Source organism: Salvelinus namaycush, chromosome 3 (genome assembly GCF_016432855.1).
Source record: "Salvelinus namaycush isolate Seneca chromosome 3, SaNama_1.0, whole genome shotgun sequence".
Classification (NCBI taxonomy): domain Eukaryota; kingdom Metazoa; phylum Chordata; class Actinopteri; order Salmoniformes; family Salmonidae; genus Salvelinus; species Salvelinus namaycush.
In genome coordinates, this window is record NC_052309.1 from 54,263,846 (window position 1) to 54,284,134 (window position 20,289).

At 42.8% G+C, this 20,289-nt stretch overlaps 1 protein-coding gene across 1 annotated transcript in view; it reads left to right on the forward strand.

Moving 5' to 3' along the window:
- The first annotated feature begins 3,234 nt into the window (after window positions 1-3,234).
- Window positions 3,235-20,289, forward strand: part of LOC120032619 (sarcoplasmic/endoplasmic reticulum calcium ATPase 1-like) — an 80,603-nt gene continuing 63,548 nt past the window's right edge. Inside the window, exons 1-3 of the mRNA XM_038978791.1 lie at window positions 3,235-3,622; window positions 16,853-16,870; window positions 17,253-17,335. Of these exons, the coding sequence (XP_038834719.1) occupies window positions 3,505-3,622; window positions 16,853-16,870; window positions 17,253-17,335 (219 nt within the window). The 5' untranslated portion in view covers window positions 3,235-3,504. The remainder of the gene's footprint in view (window positions 3,623-16,852; window positions 16,871-17,252; window positions 17,336-20,289) is intronic.

Here is a 20,289-nt window from a genome sequence, read left to right on the forward strand (position 1 = left end):
TTGTCTGGGACATCAAGTCACACAGCCCTCACAGACAGACACACACACACAGACACACACAGACACACACACACACACACACACACACACACACACACACACACACACACACACACACACACACACACACACACACACACACACACACACACACACACACACACACACACACATACACAAGTGCCATTTAACAGACATCATCATCTGGATGGTGTAATTGCCTCCTTTACAATGTTTGATTCCATTAATGACTGAGTGACAGTCTGAGATTGGCCAGGCGTCGCAGTGATGACTCATCCTCACCAAAAAATGATTAGGTGACAAATGGAGTCGTGCTTGGACTGGGCAGACAGGAGGACGGTGTGCGTGCGGGGTCAGTTTTGATTTGAAGTGTTGACGTAGAGGGAACTGAAAGTGAAATTGAGTATAGGAAGGCAGTGCAGAAAAACTGCCCGGTCAAAAGGCCCGATATTTGATCCCATCACACAGAGATACAGTATATCAAGATAAATCAAAACCAATGGAGTAGAGAAAATGAAAGTTTGTGTGCAATCGGTTATTTATAGATTTATAGCTCATCTCTCTCTCCCTCCCTCTTTTCTCTCTCCATCTTTCCATCTCTCTGTGTCCCCCTCAGTTTTCTTATCTTTGTTTATGAATAAAGATGATGTCATCTTTGCCCAATCGGAGCACACACTGCTATCAATGAGATGCTATTGGACCAAACCATTATTGGCAGGTTGAAGAGGGTATATGGGGTTTAGTTGTAAATTATACATAACCTGGTATTAAGATGCAGTAGAAATTAGCCCCCCTGCTTCTAGATGAAACATTCCTATTCATAGGGCTGTGAGGCAGAGTGGAATTCCTCCGTGGTACCCTGTGAATTGAAGACTGCGTCACAAACAGTCCCTGAGAGCTCCGTGCAGGAAGGAAGGGAGGGGGGAAAGCTTTGAGAGAGGAGGGGGAGACCTATTAAGGGGAGGGAGGCGGGTGGGGACGGGGGTGCTAACTTGCTGCTCAGTGTGCTTGTCAGGTGCAGCTGCTGCAGAGTGCAGACTGTGGTTGAGTCTCACTTCAAGTCTCCTTGATTGAAAGTCAATGGCAGCAGCAGCCGTCAGTCCTTACACAGAGCACTGTGGATCTGTCAGGGAACACACTGTCACGATTAAAACAACTGAGGGACTGAGGTTCTAAGAAACTGTAAGGGACATCTACTGTATTTGACGTTATCACGAAGTGACTATTCAAGCACACAAACATCTATTCCAAATGCACATGCACCAGAGACGAAACTGAACTGTGGATATAAATATGGAAGGCATCCAAATAAGTTGTAAGAAAAGATGCCCATATAAGTACAAAGACAGGCTGCACAAGATCTTTTACAGACATCCATTCCGGAGAGACTCACTCTGAACAAGGTAGTTGTGTGGCATACCACACAGGGATGCAAGAGGGAGGTAAATATCTCTTCACGCATGGATGGGCACTGCTTATTTCCATAATGCAAATGCAGGCTGTGACTAAAAAAGAAGGCAAATGCTGCTGGAGGGCTTACAGACAGACAGAGCTGTATGGAAAATGTTGTGTGACTGGAGTGGTGGCTAGGATAGGCAGCCATTGTGTGGAGGGAGAGAGAGAGAGAGAGAGAGAGAGAGAGAGAGAGAGAGAGAGAGAGAGAGAGAGAGAGAGAGAGAGAGAGAGAGAGGACGGAGAAGGGGAGGATTTCCCTTGCGTAAGAACTTTGGAATCCAAGGGGTTCCTTAAAAATGTGTGGAGCCAGAAGTGCTCTCTTTTGTTTCACACATGGCTTTCATATTGCACATTAAGACAACCACAGACACAATCACAAATACAATTCAAACAATGTCGGTTGTTTATGTGCTGGTATGTCAAGAGCATGTGCATCTATTACTGACTTCAGAATCCGATGAAAACGTTTGCAGGAGAGTTTGAGTCTGTCTGTGAGTGGGAGGGTGAGTGAGAGGTGCCTTGAACTGTGGTCACTGTATCTATCAGTCGTATGCACTGCATGGGTGTCTGACTGTGGGTAGGACATGGCATGGCTGCAGTGAGGTGAAGTCTAATTGGCACATCATCACCCAGAGAGGGTCAGACCTGGGGCCCAAACTTGGCTTTGATCTGATTCAGTGTGAGGGATGTATGACTTGCTTTTCATTTAGTCATCTTGGCCCCATTGGAAGTATAGGGTGTCCACCATAGCTCCCCACTTCTAGTGGGAGGCCTGTTTCTCAGAGTTGATCTATACCGTATAGTTCTGAAAGTTATGTAAGCGCTTAAAGTTATAAATAAGTTGAGCTGTGAGAGATAGAGGAGCCCAGCTGTGAGACAGGACATAACTAGAGCACCTTGTTCCCTTTATACCTCTCACTCCAAAAGTAGTCCTCCCAGCCCACTGCCTACTGCCTGAAACCTATACTACAGTACAGTACTGGGCCTTCTCATCTTCTGCATAGCCAGGGATAAGGAGATCGAACTGCAGTAACGTCACATTGATGAGTCTTACATAAGTGGATACAACTTGGACCTACACCTTCCCCTTCCTTGTGTCGGTAACTCCTACCACAACGTGTGAAATGAACAGTTTCACTACATCAGTAAGTGGTGGTCAGAACTGAGAAAGGGTCAGAATGATTGAAGGATGACTCAGGTGCAGGCCTTTCAAGAACACTAAACTCACCTACTTAGCTACCTCAGAGTGTGACGTTAAGTGCTGTGTAGGAGTTGCGTGGTACTGGTAGTATTAGATCAGGCAACATTTGATTACACTCAATTGGCAAACTATTTAGAGCGATGTAGGCCACCGCTATTCCGAGATGTACAAGAAAAGTAAAGATTAATTTCATGTTAGTGTGTTTGCGATTATTTAAGTACCAGCATGAAGATGATGCACGTAGGCCTGCCTACTCTTGTGCCAAAGGGGAAGAGATCCATAACCTCGGTTTAAAGCATTAACTAATGACATATATGAAACATATGTAACTTGAGAATGATATAGTATTACCTCCTGTGACTTTTCATATGCAGTGCATATGATATATAAACCAAGATGACAAGGGCTTCCATATTTGGCTTACCAAAAGGATGTATTGTAGAGGATGTGGGAGTTGAGCAACGCTCTCCACTCAGGTAATGACAACCAATAGGAACGCAAGGGAGTGCTCAAACACGCTCACTCATGGAAGAGGCAGTACCAACACAGCACACCTTCTGATTTTGATGAAGCGCGGACTGCAATTGTATTTATTGGGAAATAGCAGCGTCGCGAACAGGAATCCGGAATCAAATCGTCGGCTCGCAGAAGAGGAGGCAGGTGACCGTCTACGCAGGCAGATCCACCTCCGCTTGGCAGTCTGAACGCAAGGCACATCGTTAGAAAACTACTGTTGTTTATTAGTCCTTTATTGTCGTAATATATGTTATATATTTAACTACATGACTTTTAATTTAATTGTTTAGCTAGTCAGTTCTCCCTCCGAGATGGATAACGCGCACACTAAATCCGCTTCTGAAGTTTTAGAAAACTTTAGTGTGAATGAAAACACTGGACTCACCCTTGAACAAGTGAAATTCAATTTAGAAAAATATGGATCTAACGGTGAGTAGCAAACATTGTTTATGATGTTGTATTTTCACTGTTATTCAGTTTACCTCCGTGAGTGTTGAATGCAATTCGATCACGGGCATGGGTATCATTGCCCAGTTTAGGGAAATTGGTGAAACTATTTCCCCGCGCCTTACTGTAAAACGCACAGGTTGAAAACACGAATATCAGTCTTCTACAGCCTGCAATTGTTCCTTCCAGCCTACATATTTAGACTGGTCTTATGTGTGAGGCTACTCGCCGCTATTTTGAAGTCCTTTGTCGTACTTTACCGAGCTATATTGCGTTTCTCGCTCTGCACAAAGTTGTGTGTGTGCGTGGGAAGGACGCACGATCGAGTCACTGAACCCGAACGCTTTTCATCACGGTTACGGACTATGTGTAAAAACGTGAACCAGATTATTAATAGGATATGCTATTAATCTAACGCCTGTATTGAGGCAGGAAGTATATCACATCTGTTTTGCAATGCATTTATGGGGAGGCTTTGGGGGTATAATAATCATGTCACGTTCATTAACGACAACATATTAAGAATATTATTGTGTAATACTGTAACAGTTTCAATTTGGGTTTTATGCTATGTTAGGCTACTGTATCAAGGGGAAGAGAGTGGCAATAAGTGATATTTTGGGTGATAATTCTGTATTCCACTATGACACCCCCATTTGGAGGGACAGGGGAGGCCAAAACGACATGCTTAACACAGCACACCCACATAGTTAGTGCCATAATGACAATGAGAACATTTGATCAAATTAGGAAACTCTCTTACTCTACTTCTGAGAGACAGCTATACGTGTGTGAGATCTGCATGCAAAATTCCAGGGCCATCGCTCAATGTGCACAAGGGGTTTTTGTAGGCTACAAGGTGTTGATGCTGCAGCAGCATAATGTTTAACTTCTTTTGTTCCATGAGTTTATTGGATTTAATCCCCCCAGTTAAAGCCCTATCTAGAATGTAGACCTGGTGCTCTTTAATTTGTGTTGTATTGAACTTGGCACCTGTCAACACGTTACTACTTTCCTTCTGAGTCTATAGCCTGCCGTTCATTTGCATGGTGGCTTGTGTCGTTAAGCCATAGAGGAGAGCCACTGTGTTGTCAGAGTGAAACAGCAGTCCTTTGTTGCACAGACTGTGGCTTTGATGACTTCATGGAAAAGTAAGTCTTGTTGCAGATAGCATCTTAAACTTTTAGCTGTGTGAACTGACTTCCTCTCTGTGTGCTCTTGCGTGTGCAGAGAAATGCTTAAGGGAATACCCTTTCCTTTCTTGGCTGTAAACCAGGGTCACGTTCACCATTGCACAACATTGTGGAACATTCAGATATAAATATATTGAGTAGAACAAACATGCCTATCTGACATGTAGAATAAGCAATCTTGTCAGTTCTATTCATGACGTTTCTATCTGCAACATTCCACACTGTTTGCCTATTGAACGTGTCCTATGTCTTTCTCAACACAGCCAACAACACATTAAACAGCTGTGTTGTTGTTATTAGCTGTTTTAGTAGCTACATGTCTCAGCTGAGTATGTGTGGAGAATACTGAATGGCTCATTCCCTCTACTGACAAACCGACCACAACCTACCTTTGTTGTTGACTGCAATGACTTGATGTGTGTTTGGTGTTTGTTGCAGGGAGGGAGCCACTGTTCTGTGTGTGTGTGTGTGGGCGGCATGCATTTGTTACAAATCCTCCATGATTACTTCTCTCTGACACGAGGACAGGTTGTTTCCATAAAGGAGCTGTGCAGTAGACTTATATAGCCATAATCATTACACAAAGACAACATGGCCACAAACAAACAAGTCCTGTAATCTAACCTCTGGGGGGTACCTGGACAGGCTGGCCTGTCCTTAGAGGAAGGCTGATAAGGGCATATTTGTGACAGAGAAACATCTATTGAATAATAGATTGGGGGGTACAGTAACCCAAAAAGGTTATGAACTAGGGAAACCCCCTCTGATCACTTTGTTTCCTGCTCTGCTGTAGTAGGCACTAGCAGCGTTCCAGTGGGAGATATATGGCGTGCCAGTTTTGTAGACACAGGCATAACATTCCTACGGGAGGCCTATTTCACGCTATGTCTGGCCCTGGAACTCCCCTGGATGGAGTGTCTTACCACCGGGGTCGTGTTCATTAGGCACCTAATGGAAACTAAAAAGGACTGGTCTATATGGTCTTGCTCTTTTTGTGTTGTAAAATGTTTTGCCACGTGTATTCTCTAATTATCACCACCATGGGCAATGGAGGGGAGACCCCATTTTTTTAAATCCAGATCGTCACCTTTGGTATTACTGTCCGAGGTTAAAGATGAAACCAATGCCCTGGCAGTGGTGGTTGGTGGCTTCTGTTATCGGAGCTTAGTACACAGACTTGTGTTTTAGGCCTATTGTTTCTGCCCTCACCCCTAGTCAAACCTGTGCTATCATTGTGGAGGCCATATCCTCTTTTATTTTGAAACTTTTAGGGGTGGGAAAGCATTTTTGTTATGGCTTTCTGGTCTGAGGTCAGACTAGACCAAAAGTTTCAACAATGTGTTTTATCTCCTACTCAAAACTGGGACGTTTGGTAGGTTGATGACTTGAATATGGTCAAAACTTGGTTGTCAGTTAATGAGTTGGCTTTCATTATTTGTTATATACACACAGTGACAAACACTAACAAGCAGAGTATTTCTCTTTCCTTCCTGTTAAGAGGAACAGCCAAACTAGTGAAATGGTTTTGCACTAACATTACAACTTTCTACTGTGAAACAGGATGTTCTACACTAGCTGATGTGGTCTCTTCACTACTATCTTGAAAAGGGCATTTCAAGCAACCTTGATCTCGATCTCTCAAATGTCAATGCATGTGATTACTCAAAAAAAAAAATTGCAGCAATTAATTTTCAGAAATAAAGTGATTTGATTGATCAAACTGTACTTGTTTTTGTGTGTTGACTTGGTACATTGACAGCAGCTCCCAACTGTACTTGTTGTTTTTTTGTGTGCTACTGGTGCGCTGAGATCAACTCCTAGCTCCAGATGCATCATGTTTTAGGTACAGTACTGTAGTTGGCTGTAGCTGTGTTGGTCCCACTCCCAGATGTTGGAAAGTTGGCCGGGTCTCAGCGCCTCAGTGACCTTCTTTACAAAGCCATGAGGGGAGGCGGTGGTGGGAGGTTGCAACACATACAGCCGTACACACTTGCGCGCACAGCCTCTCTCATAAGCAATTCATGTGCACAGCCAGACATACACACTCACTTTTTGTCTGCTGGTGTGACTTGTGAAGACTGCAACTCAGTGTGTGCATCGTAAAAGAAGCCACTCTGAACGTGCAGTGGTGGACTTACCATTAGGCAGAAGAGGCAATTGCCTCAGGCCGCACATCAAGGGGCCTTGTGAGCTGGGCATAGTCTTATTTTTTTTTCATACTAGTAATCTATTTTGCAAAATAATTTCTCCGCTTGAGCCCCCCCCCGCTCCACTCGCGTTCCCGTACATTGTTTCACACGATGTGATTGCAAACGTGACTTTCATTGAAATTAAGCTGCTTTCAGGATGGGGCAGGAAAAATAAACATGTAATTTTAACCCCAAAAATTGTTAACGCATTTCTTAAGTAAAAAGACAGGTGCTGGTGATTTAATACTGCAATCTTGTCGAGGCAGAGGACATGTATGGTGTAGCCCATGTATCTGATTCTGTCTGACCAAAAAGAGTATGGCATGTCATTCTTTTTGGCCAGACAACATCAGATACACAGGCTACATATTGTAAGACAGAGGTGCTGTTTCGCTCGCTCTCACGCTTTCTCCAGTGAGATCGTTTCAGCCAATTGCGAATTGAAAGAAAGTTGGCGGGTTCACAGTGTACTGTTTGGATGCTGGAATTATTTTTGGAAGAACGTGCGAAGGTCATCTACCTTTTTTGAAGTGATTTGTTTGACAATCAGATGGAAACGTGACTGGTTGTGTTCATGGCAGATTAAAAGGTAATATGTTTTTACAGTTAAATTACATGTCTTTACTACAAAAACCCATAGTAATCACTAGGTCCGCCCCTGTGAATGTGCTAGAAAGGACGTTGTTGCTTTGAGAACTTGCAGCAGCGTAAGTGGTGACTTGCGTGTGCAGCATGCACGCCCACCCCCATAGATAGTGGTTAAATTTGTACCCCTGTGTTTGTAAGGGAAATGGGCCAGCAAGCTGATGCTGCCGACTTATGTTAGTAAAACCTAACCCTACCGTGTGTAAAACACACCCTAACCCTACCGTAGGTAAAACATACCCTAAACCACAGGAGTTTGGTGGCACCTTTATTGTGACCAACCAGCTTGGCAACAACTGAATTGTGTTTTGTTTTTTTGCCAACGTTTACTGACACCGGCCATATTCAACGGGTGTTGAGCGGTCATAAATTCGTCAGTTATTCTGTGGTCTGACACACTTACGAGAAGGCTCTGAAATCGGAATAGATAGCCAGAGCGAATTTACAAGCTACGTCTATCAACAGTTGTCACAGTGACATCATGAACATTTCAATTGAAATGGTTACTTGCATAGTGGAGTCTTTTGTTTAGACATGTAGCTAGCTAGCTAAACAATGAGTCATCATCCAAATTCATAATGTTACTACCCTGCATGAATCTGCAGATAGTTAACCGACCAGGTTCAATGTTAGCTAGCTAGCTAACATTAGGCTATAACTAGCAATGCAAATGGCTCTGAGATACGTATAATATTACTACACAGCTCATACACTTAACGTTAGCGAGCCAGCTAATTTTAGCTAGCTAGCTAACAGTACGCTTTAACATATGATGAACTACTTTCTGGCTAAATTAGAAACGTGTAATATCTGAAAATGTAGCTAGCTAAACTATTTTACCCTTGTACATGGATGGACACTTCTCCCCCTCTGTCACAGATTCCATGGTTACCCTTAGTTTGAAGATGTAATCCGGAGACAGGTGTTATCTTTTTGACTCCCTCTGCATATTTGCAATCAAACGCCAGAATTTTCTCCATCTCCTTAGCTCAAAACTCGGTCCTTCAGAAAGTGGAGAGCAACACTTTTGCAGTTGTACTATATGATATATATATATATATTTAAAAAAAAGCTGTGTTAGAAAGAATTACCTACACATACTGACCAGCTCATGTTATAGACAGAAACGACCTACATGGCAGACCAATCCAAACTCCTCCCTCGGCATGTTCAGCCCACCCATTATCTCCGCCAAACATGGCTAGCGGGAAGGTTCCTGGCTTTTTTGTGTGGCTAAACCAACTAGGCTCCTGATTTTAACAATTGTATTTACAGATGGCATACACATTTGTTATTAAGGCACAGGAAAGTGCACATGTTCCAGAAGGCATTTATGCCCCAAAACATAGAAATGCTCTGAAGTAGTGACACACGCCTAGTTTACTGAAACAAATCACAATTGGGGAGGATTGGCTCGTGGTTATGGCTGGAGCGTAATGGTGTTGAATACAACAAACACATGATCAAACACATGGTTTCCTTGTGTTTGATGCCATTCCATTCATTCCATTCCAGCCATTATTATGTGCAAAGCTGTCAAAGCAGTGTGGCTACTTTGAAAAATCTCTAATATATTTTGATTTGTTTAACACTTTTTGGTTACTACATGATTCCATATGTGTTTCTTCATAGTTCTGATGTCTTCACTATTATTATGCAATGTAGAAAATAAAGAAAAACCCTGGAATGAGTAGGTGTTTCCAAACTTTTGACTGGTACGGTATATAAAACTCCATGTTTTGATGTTTGTTCCTCAAATGGTATTAGGGTTTGGCTTCTGTTAAAACATCCTGTTTTATTTTAATACTGTAGATATAATATATCATTGGGCAATACATTACTCAATATTACTGTGTAACCACGACTCTTACTCACATTTATTACTATTTCCTTGTTGGAAAAGGAGCATAGAGTTGATGCATATCCTGTGACACAGCTCTTTGGTATGTGTCCAACCCTGACTTCCACTGTAGAATGTGTAGAGTATGGGAGTTCAACCTGGTCTCAGAGCAAAACATATATGTTACTGAAATCTGTGCCATACCATTTAGTATGATATTTTTCATTACATTGGCCTACCAATGTAATAGGGGGTCGTACAATATAATACGAATTCTAGGATGTCTAGTACAAATTGCAATTCATACAATGTTATGAATTTGCAATACCTTATGTTAGAATTCCAATTTGTTGTGGCTAACGTTAGCTAGGTGGCTAGGTCACCAACTTTAGCTAGGTCACAAGCTAGGCTAGGAGTTAGTGGAATGGTTAGCTAACATGCTATGTAAGTAGTTGGCTAAAGTTTCCCGTGATGAGATTAGAACATGCAACCTTCGGGTTGCTAGACATTTGCATTTTATGCCCGACCGACCACCCTACTTTAGTTTTCGCCTTAAATAACCTACTGTCTTATCCAGCATAATGTCATGCTAAACGGATCAAATAATGTAACATATTATACTAAACAGAGTTACAGGGATTCTAGTAACATATAATACGTTTTGCTCTGAGACCAGGCTGGAGAGTTGCCAGTTATCTACTATTTCCTGTCATACTACTTCCTGTCAAACTAACCCTGCCCCTTACACACTTGCACTCTTCATATCACTGTTTATTATTTTAATTATATTGCAATGCAACTGCAAATAATGATATTATTCCTTCCTGTTTTAAATAGATCATATTTATATAACATTTTGGACATGTCTATCGGAGATCTGAACGGAGACGCGAGTTTAACAGAATGTCTTTAGTCCTTGAGGTGATGTCTGGCTCTGTTCTGTTATGCACTACTCTGCAGAGTATCAGGGATCCTGTGCTAACTTGTCCCTCTTTTTTGATTCTCTCCTCCCACCTCTGCAATCAGTCACAGACTCACTGCAGCCTTCTTGAGATATATGTTGAGTCACTGAGCTAAGCAGAAGCAGCTCAGAGCTGAGCTGCACACACGCACCCACATATGTTTGATCAGCCATTCAGTCAAACTGATTAACCCTCATACTACCAACATATTTTAGAGACATGGATTTCCATGGAACTATTGGGAAAAAACAACAATCATACCAAAATATCAACTTATCATGAAAACATCATTAGACATGTAAATAATGTAATAATCTGTAAAAATATATAACCTAAACAGCATAATTACAGGACATTTGCATATTCTGTAAAACAAAAATATAAATGTTCCCTTTAAATAATGTGCAGCTTTTTTCCAAAGTACCATACACATTAGTACTAAAAAGCTGATGTACAATTTTGATCATTTAGTTTAATTTTTTTTTTAAAGTAAATGTAAACGTTTGTCATTTATGTGGTAAATAACAGAGCTGGATAGAGGACCCAACCTCAATGTAAGCTGTTTTACCATGCCCATTGCCATTGAGGGCTTCCACCATTTTAAAGTAGGCAACTGGGTGGGGATTCCTGAGTTGGGAACAATCAGTGAATGATCACAGCGTTGTCTTCATTTTCAAATTGGGTGCTATGGTTTCTAAATGGTGTTAACAGTGCCATCTAGTGGCCACAATAAATGGTTCAGGACTCCAACACTGTAGGTGGCGATAAATCACCAAAATAAGATGTATGCATTTATCAAACACAAAATAAGAAAATTGACTACTTCAAAATGGAGATTGCCTCAATGGCGCTGCCCGTGTGTTCACAGCCGTATAATGGGACCGATTTTTATAATGATAATACTGTATCTCTATCCATCTCTGTGGGTAAAAACGACTGCCATTTAAAGGGCCAGTACACCAACATTTTAAATGTACTTCATTTTATTGACAAAGTGATCCATCCATTGCTCCTGAGAGACCACCAAAAATGCCGCTTTGTTTTATGTATTTACTTAAAAGGATGCTTCAGGATTTTGGCAATGAAGCCCTTTATCTACTTCAGTCAGATGAACTCATGGATACCCTTTTATGTCTCTGCCTCTAGCATGAAGGAAGGTAGAGGTAGTTTCGTGAGCCAATGGTAACTAGCATTAGCGTCATGACTGGAAGTCTATGGTATCTACTAGTATGTTAGACGTTACATAGACTTCTAGTCATCGTGCTAACGCTAGTAATCAATTGCTCAAAATGCTAGTTAGCAACTTCCTTCAGATTGCACGCAGAGACATGGAAAGGGTATCCATGAGTTCATCTTGGGGGGGGGGGGGTCGAGTGGGCAGATAAGCCTGGTGTGAAATCAGTTCTGGGCTTTTGAGAGAAACATCTGGCCTGTCACAACAGTGGCCCTGATTCATCTTCCTCAGTAACCCCACCCTTAGCAGTGTTGACAATGTGTTTGTTTCTGGTTTTCAGGGATACAGTATTTTCAACCTAACTTCCGTTTCTCCTGAAAAACGGAAGTGGGGACTCCGCGCAGGCGTCTTTCTACGCCTGCTACATTAGATTAGTCACCCTGATCATGATACTCCCATACAGATACTGTGAGTACTCCCCATCTGTACCTCCATATTGTAGTGTAGTAATGACTGACTGACCTAGTGACTGAACTTCATCCCCTGCCCTCACACTGACCTGATAGGGGCTATCCCATCAGGCAGTCACACAGACACTTACACACTCGTGCTTACACACCCCTGCCTCTCCTGGGAGTGAAGGTGCACCGTCCTCCAACCTCCATTTCTATTAATATGAATGATTAAATGAGTGACATCCTTGGAGTAGTCACACTATCATAGTGTGTTAGTCTATGACCCTTAGCATTCACATCTAATACATGATATGGTTAATGCATGCAGACCTTTGAGACAGACACAGGAAGGTGCAAGAGTTCACCATTGTACCATTTCTAGACCTGATTTGTATTCCCACAGCATAGCCACTGTGTCAGACTGGCTGGGTCTCTCTGACGGAGTGCTATAGCTGACTGCTCTGCTATTTATTTGAATAACAGTGGCTATTTTTGAGTGCAGCACTAGACCAACTCTACGGGCAGACCGAGGGCATCTCCTGGCCACCCGTTTATTATCCCACTGTAAAAGTATTTTATTTAACCTTTTTTATTTATGTATTTATTTACCATTTTATGTATCTAGGCAAGTCAGTTTTAAGAACAAATTATTATTTACAATGACGGCCTAGGAACAGTGGGTTAACTGCCTTGTTCAGGGGCAGAATGACAGGTTTTTACCTTGTCAGCTAGGGGATTCGTCCACCAACCTTTCGGTTACTGGCCCCGTATTTAACTAGGCAAGTCAGTTTAAGAACATTCTTATTTACACTGACGGCCTGGTAACAGGGCTCCTGTGGGGATGGGGGCGGGGATAAAAAATGTAGGACAAAACGCATGACGAGAGACCTAACACAGCATGGTAGCAACACATGGCAGCAGCACAACATGGTACAAACAGACAATAGCACAAATGGAAAGAAGGCAGAGACAACAATACATCACGTGAAGCAGCCACAAGTGTCAGTAAGAGTGTCCATGATTGAGTCTTTGAATGAAGAGATAAAACTGTCCAGTGTAAGTTTATTTTTATTTTTTTATATATTTTTTCTGTAGCTTGTTCCAGTCGCTAGCTACCGCGTACTGAAAAGAGGAGCGATCCAGGGATGTGTGCTTTGGAACATTAACAGAATGTGACTGGCAGAACGGGTGGAGGATGAGGGCTGCAGTAGTTATCTCAGATACGGTTGAGTGAGGCCTAAGAGGGTTTTATAAAGGCCAGCATCGGCAGTAAAGTTCACTCGGTTTCAGAGATGAGGTGAGCTGTAGCTCTAGTCTACGGGGTTACGACGGTGAGCTCGCTGCTAGATACCCAGAGAGCCATGGTGTGTCCCAAATGACACCCTGTTCCCTATATAGTGCACAACCTTTGACCTATTCCCTAAATTGACCTATTCCCTGGTCAAAAGCAGTGCATTATATAGAGAATAGGGTGCCATTTGGGGCAGTGTGTAGTGTAGAGATTTATCAAGTTCCTACAGTATGCACTGCATAAGATATTTTGGGTGTTTTTTTTTCTTTTTTTTCGGTCAGACGTTGGCGATGTTATCCAAAGAAACACCGTTTTCCAGTAATGTCCACAAGCCAATTAGCCATGGCAAACGTTCACCTTTTTACAGTTGAGGGCCTCGACATTCTAGCCCTGTTGCTGTGCTTTCCATATTATTATGATGTGTAGTTTATTAGTCTGTCTAATGATTAGAGCTGTAATGCTTTTAAAGGAGAAATTAAGGAAGTGTAAGTGCGTCTGAGTGTACTAAGAAGCTATAGTGAAAGCTACTGTATCAGCACATCCCATGTCCTAGTCATGATGGTACATTTCCTGTTGCTTCTCCTGGCTCTCTGTTACTATCTCTGATCATCAGATCTGGGTTCAAAAACTATTTGAAATCTTTCAATTACTTTAAACATTTGCTTTAACCTCTCTGGAGTACCAGGTTTGCACTTTTGCAAAGATTCCATTTGGCCCATTGCAACAGGAAAGCTTGATCAAGCCCCGCTAAAGTATTTTAAATGATTTCACAGACTTGGACATGGATCCCTCTGTTCTGTTGTTGGCTACTGTAACCAGGAAGTGGTTCCCCTCTGGTTGGACTGGTAGTGTCAAAACAGGCTGGCACTTGTTTTCAGTCTGTCTGGGCGTGGGGGCATAAGAGTTTGGTGGGGGTGCAGAAAAGGAGAGCAAGCGAGAGAGAAAGGGAGAGCCAGCAAGAGAGACTGAGGGGAAAAAAGAAAGAGGTGTGGTGAAGTCTGTTGGAATGTGCCTGGGCAGGCTGAGGCTGACACAACCCAGATGACAACAGTAAGGAGGGAATCCTTGGCACAGTGCGTGCTGGGGAACCCCATTCAACCCCTCCAGCCCTCCCTCCCTTGCTCCTGGCTAGCAAGCCTCCCTTTGTCTCTTTCCAGGCCAGCAGTACTAGGAACTGCAGCCATTCTTACACAAGTGGGGAGGCACAGTAAGAGGGACAAGGGCTTATTAAGACTGGTGGTACAAGGAAAACAGCGGGACAGTTTCCTCTAGTTTGCACAGACATTTCAGGAGCCTCTGGCACTGAGAGGTTCTCCAAAAGGGTTTACCATGTTCAGCTCAGAACTCACCATGAGTCTCTATATGACTAAATACATTCTCATTTACATTGAGTCATCGTAGCTATACCGATTACTCCGTGAGAAGGAGGCAAAAATGATGATGAAAAGACGCTACAAAATATTTGACATAATTGGTTAGGAACTAAGAAGAAATACCAAGCTGTAGGGCTATGACTGAAATTGCTTATTTTTTTGCATTCACTAGTTGATATTTATGGTGCAGTTTTCAATGACAGTTTTCTCTCCTCTGCTTCATCTTGCCCCTCCACTCTGCCTACTCGAATAACATAATCAGTGGAAACATAAAGACAGACTGTTCTTCAAAACACAATACCCCCCTTTGTATTGCTACAAGCCATTACATTCTCAATGTACTGTACGGACCCAGTCAATACAAAGCAATTTAATTAAAGGGTATTTTAACATGAAATGATCAAAATACTTCTACTTTTTCCTTTCCTTCTGGTTAATCAGAAAGTTGGTAGGAAGAACTCAAAAGATCCTGACTTAACTCTAATTCCAATGGTCCTGAAATTGTATTATTATTTTTTATTTCCGTGGCATGTGTGTGACGTTAGATCCCCATGTGAAACCTCCGATGCAGTTCCTACTGTAGCAGAATCAAAACACTGTTTCAAAAGACAGGATTTTCATCATGCTTTTAAACTGCCAGGATCTCCAGTATGACTTTAGAGTAAGCTGTTTAGCACTCGATGTGAGTTTGTGTTGGTGTGCTGACCACAGTATTGATGGATGATTGGTGCTGTAAAGAGGGGTGGTTGTGAGGTGGTTCATTGTAGGCCAGCTGCAGTGTGTTCTGCTGCCTGTCTCCCTCCCACACGCTTCCTGCTTTGCGTCCATTGCCACACACACACACCCGCACGCTCAGGCTTTGGAAGTGACTAAACAACAGTAAACACCCACACTCCATGTGTTACACAGCACATATACACACTCCATGTGTTACATGGGACATACACTCCTTGTGTTACACAACACACACACACACACACACATTTGTTACACAGCACTCAAATTGTACAACTACGTAAGTACATTAATTTCAGTATTCAAAAAATCTAATCGTCATCAGTTTGTCTATCAAATTTCACAGTACATGACGCTCAGCCTCATCAATTACAGTACCAGCCTCATCAATTACAGTACCAGTCAAAAGTTTGGACACCACCTCATTCCAGGGCTTTTCTTAATTTTTTTACTATTTTCTACATTGTGGGCTGAGCCTTTTGCCTAATGGTGTTTTTGAGGTTGAGTAACTGCAAGATCACGGTCGAATCAGGGGCTGAACATGTTTTTAATTCTCATTTTCTTTATGGGGGCGTGTTTGTTAACAATATCACTGAAGATATAAAAAAAGAAGGTCCAAGCTTCTTCGACAGAGTAACTGCAAGATCAGCAAGCTGATTCTATACTAATTTACAGAGGCCAGAATAAGTTTTTACCAAGCGTCTGATAAATCAGGACAGGACGTTTCACTGAGCAGTCATTACGAACACAGGCTGTTAAACAATGATCACTAAGGTCATTACAAAAAACACCAGACTGATAACTATCACGATTATTTGTGAGGACAACGTCAAGGAGAGTAGCCTTTTCTGGGTGTTTGGGGTCGTACCTTGTGGGATTGGTAATAATCTGAGAGAGATTTAGGGAATCGCATTGTTTTAAGACATGGTCAAGTGGTTTAAGCATGTCCAAGTTTAGGTCACCTAGCAGGACAAATTCAGACTTAGGGCAGGTAGGGTATAGGCTGGTGCTGATGGATGACGATAACACCCAGCAACAGTCAACAAAGAGCTAGTAGAAAGCTTAATGCTTAAAACCAACAAATCAAATTGTTTGGGGACAGACTTGGTGGAGACAACCGAGCACTGAAGGTGTTCCTTGGTAAAGATTGCCACTCCACCACCTTCGGAAACCATAATACACATGTCAAACACATTTCAAAGCCTATTCTAAGTTAATCAAATGTATTAACGTGTCTTTGTTTGTTCTGTTCCCCCTCCCTCTCTCTGTTTTACTCTTTCCCTCTCTCTCATTCCAACTCTTTCTTTCTCCTCTCTCTCCATTCCTCCATGGATATGGTGATGTGACACTGACAGAGCTCCCAGCTGAAGAAGGTAAATATTGACCTTTCCAGTGTGATTCTGGTGCCTCCTTTTACAAGCTGACAATTAGCCCTATAGCCTCGGGATCATCTGTGTTGTACTAGAGAGATACAGTTAGGGAAAACCCTCAGAGTACACACTGACTGTTGTAGCACTACCCATATAGATACATAGACACACCGTCAGTAGAACAGGGCGCCATAACTGGAAGAACACAAGTATGCCTATAGAAGTCCCATATCATCAACAGATGGGGAGCTATATTTACTGTAGTTCAGATTATCATATGTACAGTACTTTCAGGCCTTGACTAAGTTGTTAGGCATGTGTGACACGATGATGTATAGCCGGACAGCCATGTGACTGACTATATCTCGCTGTGTGTGTATTGCAGGCAAGTCCCTGTGGGAGCTGGTGGTGGAGCAGTTTGAGGACCTCCTGGTCAGGATCCTATTGCTAGCTGCCTGCGTCTCCTTTGTAAGTAACCACTGTACACAAGAATACCCATCAACAGGATGTATCGCTGACTGCTGCTCATCACCGTCTCTCTCTGTTTGCTCCACTCATTCATATTACATAGAGTTTAATGTGTTGGGCTTTTGCACAGTGGATGCGTCACCGGACGTCTTTGCAGCTTGGCCGATAGTGACAACTAGTCTGCTCTGGCCTGACAGTGGGCATCATGTAGCCATAATGCTCTGGCCTGACAGTGGGCATCATGTAGCCGTAATGCTCTTCCTGCAGACAGTGTTTAGCATACCACCTCTGTATTTCCAATAATATTGAAATGCCAATGGGGAAAGTTCAGACATTTGAAATTCCTAGATTTTCCTCAGCTCTGTCTGCTTTTTATACATCTCTGAAGCTGGAGACTCTTACCTCCCTCACTAGCTTTAAGCACCAGCTGTCAGAGCAGCTCACAGATCACTGCACCTGTACATAGCTCATCTGTAAATAGCCCATCCAATCTACCTCATCCCCATACTGTATTTATTTATTTATCTTGCTCCTTTGCACCCCAGTATCTCTACTTGCACATTCATCTTCTGCACACCCTACCATTCCAGTGTTTAATTGCAATATTGTAATTACTTCGCCACCATGGCCTATTGCCTTACCTCTCTTATCCTACCTCATTTGCACATGCTGTATATACATTGCTCAAAAAAATAAAGGGAACACTAAAATAAAACATCCCAGATTTGAATGAATTAAATATTCTTATTAAATACTTTTTTCTTTACATAGTTGAATGTGCTGACAACAAAATCACACAAAAATTATCAATGGAAATCAAATTTATCAACCCATGGAGGTCTGTATTTGGAGTCGCACTCAAAATTAAAGTGGAAAACCACACTACAGGCTGATCCAACTTTGATGTAATGTCCTTAAAACAAGTCAAAATGAGGCTCAGTAGTGTGTGTGGCCTCCACGTGCCTGTATGACCTCCCTACAACGCCTGGGCATGCTCCTGATGACGTGGCGGATGGTCTCCTGAGGGATCTCCTCCCAGATCTCGACTAAAGCATCCGCCAACTCCTGGACAGTCTGTGGTGCAACGTGGCATTGGTGGATGGAGCGAGACATGATGTGCTCAATTGAATTCCGGTCTGGGGAACGGGCGGGCCAGTCCATAGCATCAATGCCTTCCTCTTGCAGGAACTGCTGACACACTCCAGCCACATGAGGTCTAGCATTGTCTTGCATTAGGAGGAACCCAGGGCCAACCGCACCAGCATATGGTCTCACAAGGGGTCTGAGGATCTCATCTCGGTACCTAATGGCAGTCAGGCTACCTCTGGCGAGCACATGGAGGGCTGTGCGGCCCCCCCAAAGAAATGCCACCCCACACCATGACTGACCCACCGCCAAACCGGTCATGCTGGAGGATGTTGCAGGCAGCAGAACGTTCTCCACGGCGTCTCCAGACTCTGTCACATGTGCGTGTGAACCTGCTTTCATCTGTGAAGAGCACAGGGCGCCAGTGGCGAATTTGCCAATCTTGGTGTTCTCTGGCAAATGCCAAACGTCCTTCACGGTGTTGGGCTGTAAGCACAACCCCCACCTGTGGACGTCGGGCCCTCATACCACCCTCATGGAGTCTGTTTCTGACCGTTTGAGCAGACACATGCACATTTGTGGCCTGCTGGAGGTCATTTTGCAGGGCTCTGGCAGTGCTCCTCCTTGCACAAAGGCGGAGGTAGCGGTCCTGCTGCTGGGTTGTTGCCCTCCTACGGCCTCCTCCACGTCTCCTGATGTACTGGCCTGTCTCCTGGTAGCGCCTCCATGCTCTGGACACTACGCTGACAGACACAGCAAACCTTCTTGCCACAGCTCGCATTGATGTGCCATCCTGGATGAGCTGCACTACCTGAGCCACTTGTGTGGGTTGTAGACTCCGTCTCATGCTACCACTACAGTGAAAGCATCGCCAGCATTCAAAAGTGACCAAAACATCAGCCAGGAAGCATAGGAACTGAGAAGTGGTCTGTGGTCACCACCTGCAGAACCACTCCTTTATTGGGGGTGTCTTGCTAATTGCCTATAATTTCCACCTGTTGTCTATTCCATTTGCACAACAGCATGTGAAATGTATTGTCAATCAGTGTTGCTTCCTAAGTGGACAGTTTGATTTCACAGAAGTGTGATTGACTTGGAGTTACATTGTGTTGTTTAAGTGTTCCCTTTATTTTTTTGAGCAGTGTATATTTTTCTACTGTATTATTGATTGTATGTTTGTTTATTCCATGTGTAACTCTGTTGTATTTGTCGAACTGCTTTGCTTTATCTTGGCCAGGTCGCAGTTGCAAATGAGAACTTGTTCTCAACTAGCCTACCTGGTTAAGTAAAGGTGAAATAAAAAATAAATACTGCATAATATCACTTTAGTATTTAGAATAATACCAGATAACCTGCACTCTGACACATACAATTCCTTGAAGTGGAACTGACATTTTAATTTTTTTTTTACTACTTTGCAGATATGAAACACAGACAATCAAAATATCTAATTCCCAGTTTATGCTACAAAACCAACTTTATTAGAGGTTTTAAAAATAGGTCATTTTTTATTTATTTTACCTTTATTTAACTAGGCAAGTCAGTTAAGAACAAATTCTTATTTTCAATGACGGCCTAGGAACAGTGGGTTAACTGCCTTGTTCAGGGGCAGAAGGACAGATATGTACCTTGTCAGCTCGGTGATTCAATCTTGCAACCTTTCGGTTACTAGTCCAACGCTCTAACTACTAGGCTACGCTGCCGCCCCAATATTTGACTCAACATTCCATGATGTACAATAAGGCATTGTTGGCAGAATAGATTGATGCCGTTCAATGCATGAGTCATATAATTCACCAATACGTTTCTTGGTAGTCCAAAAAATATTGCTAACAGTTTTTAAATCAGCTGGCCTGGTACAGTACGTT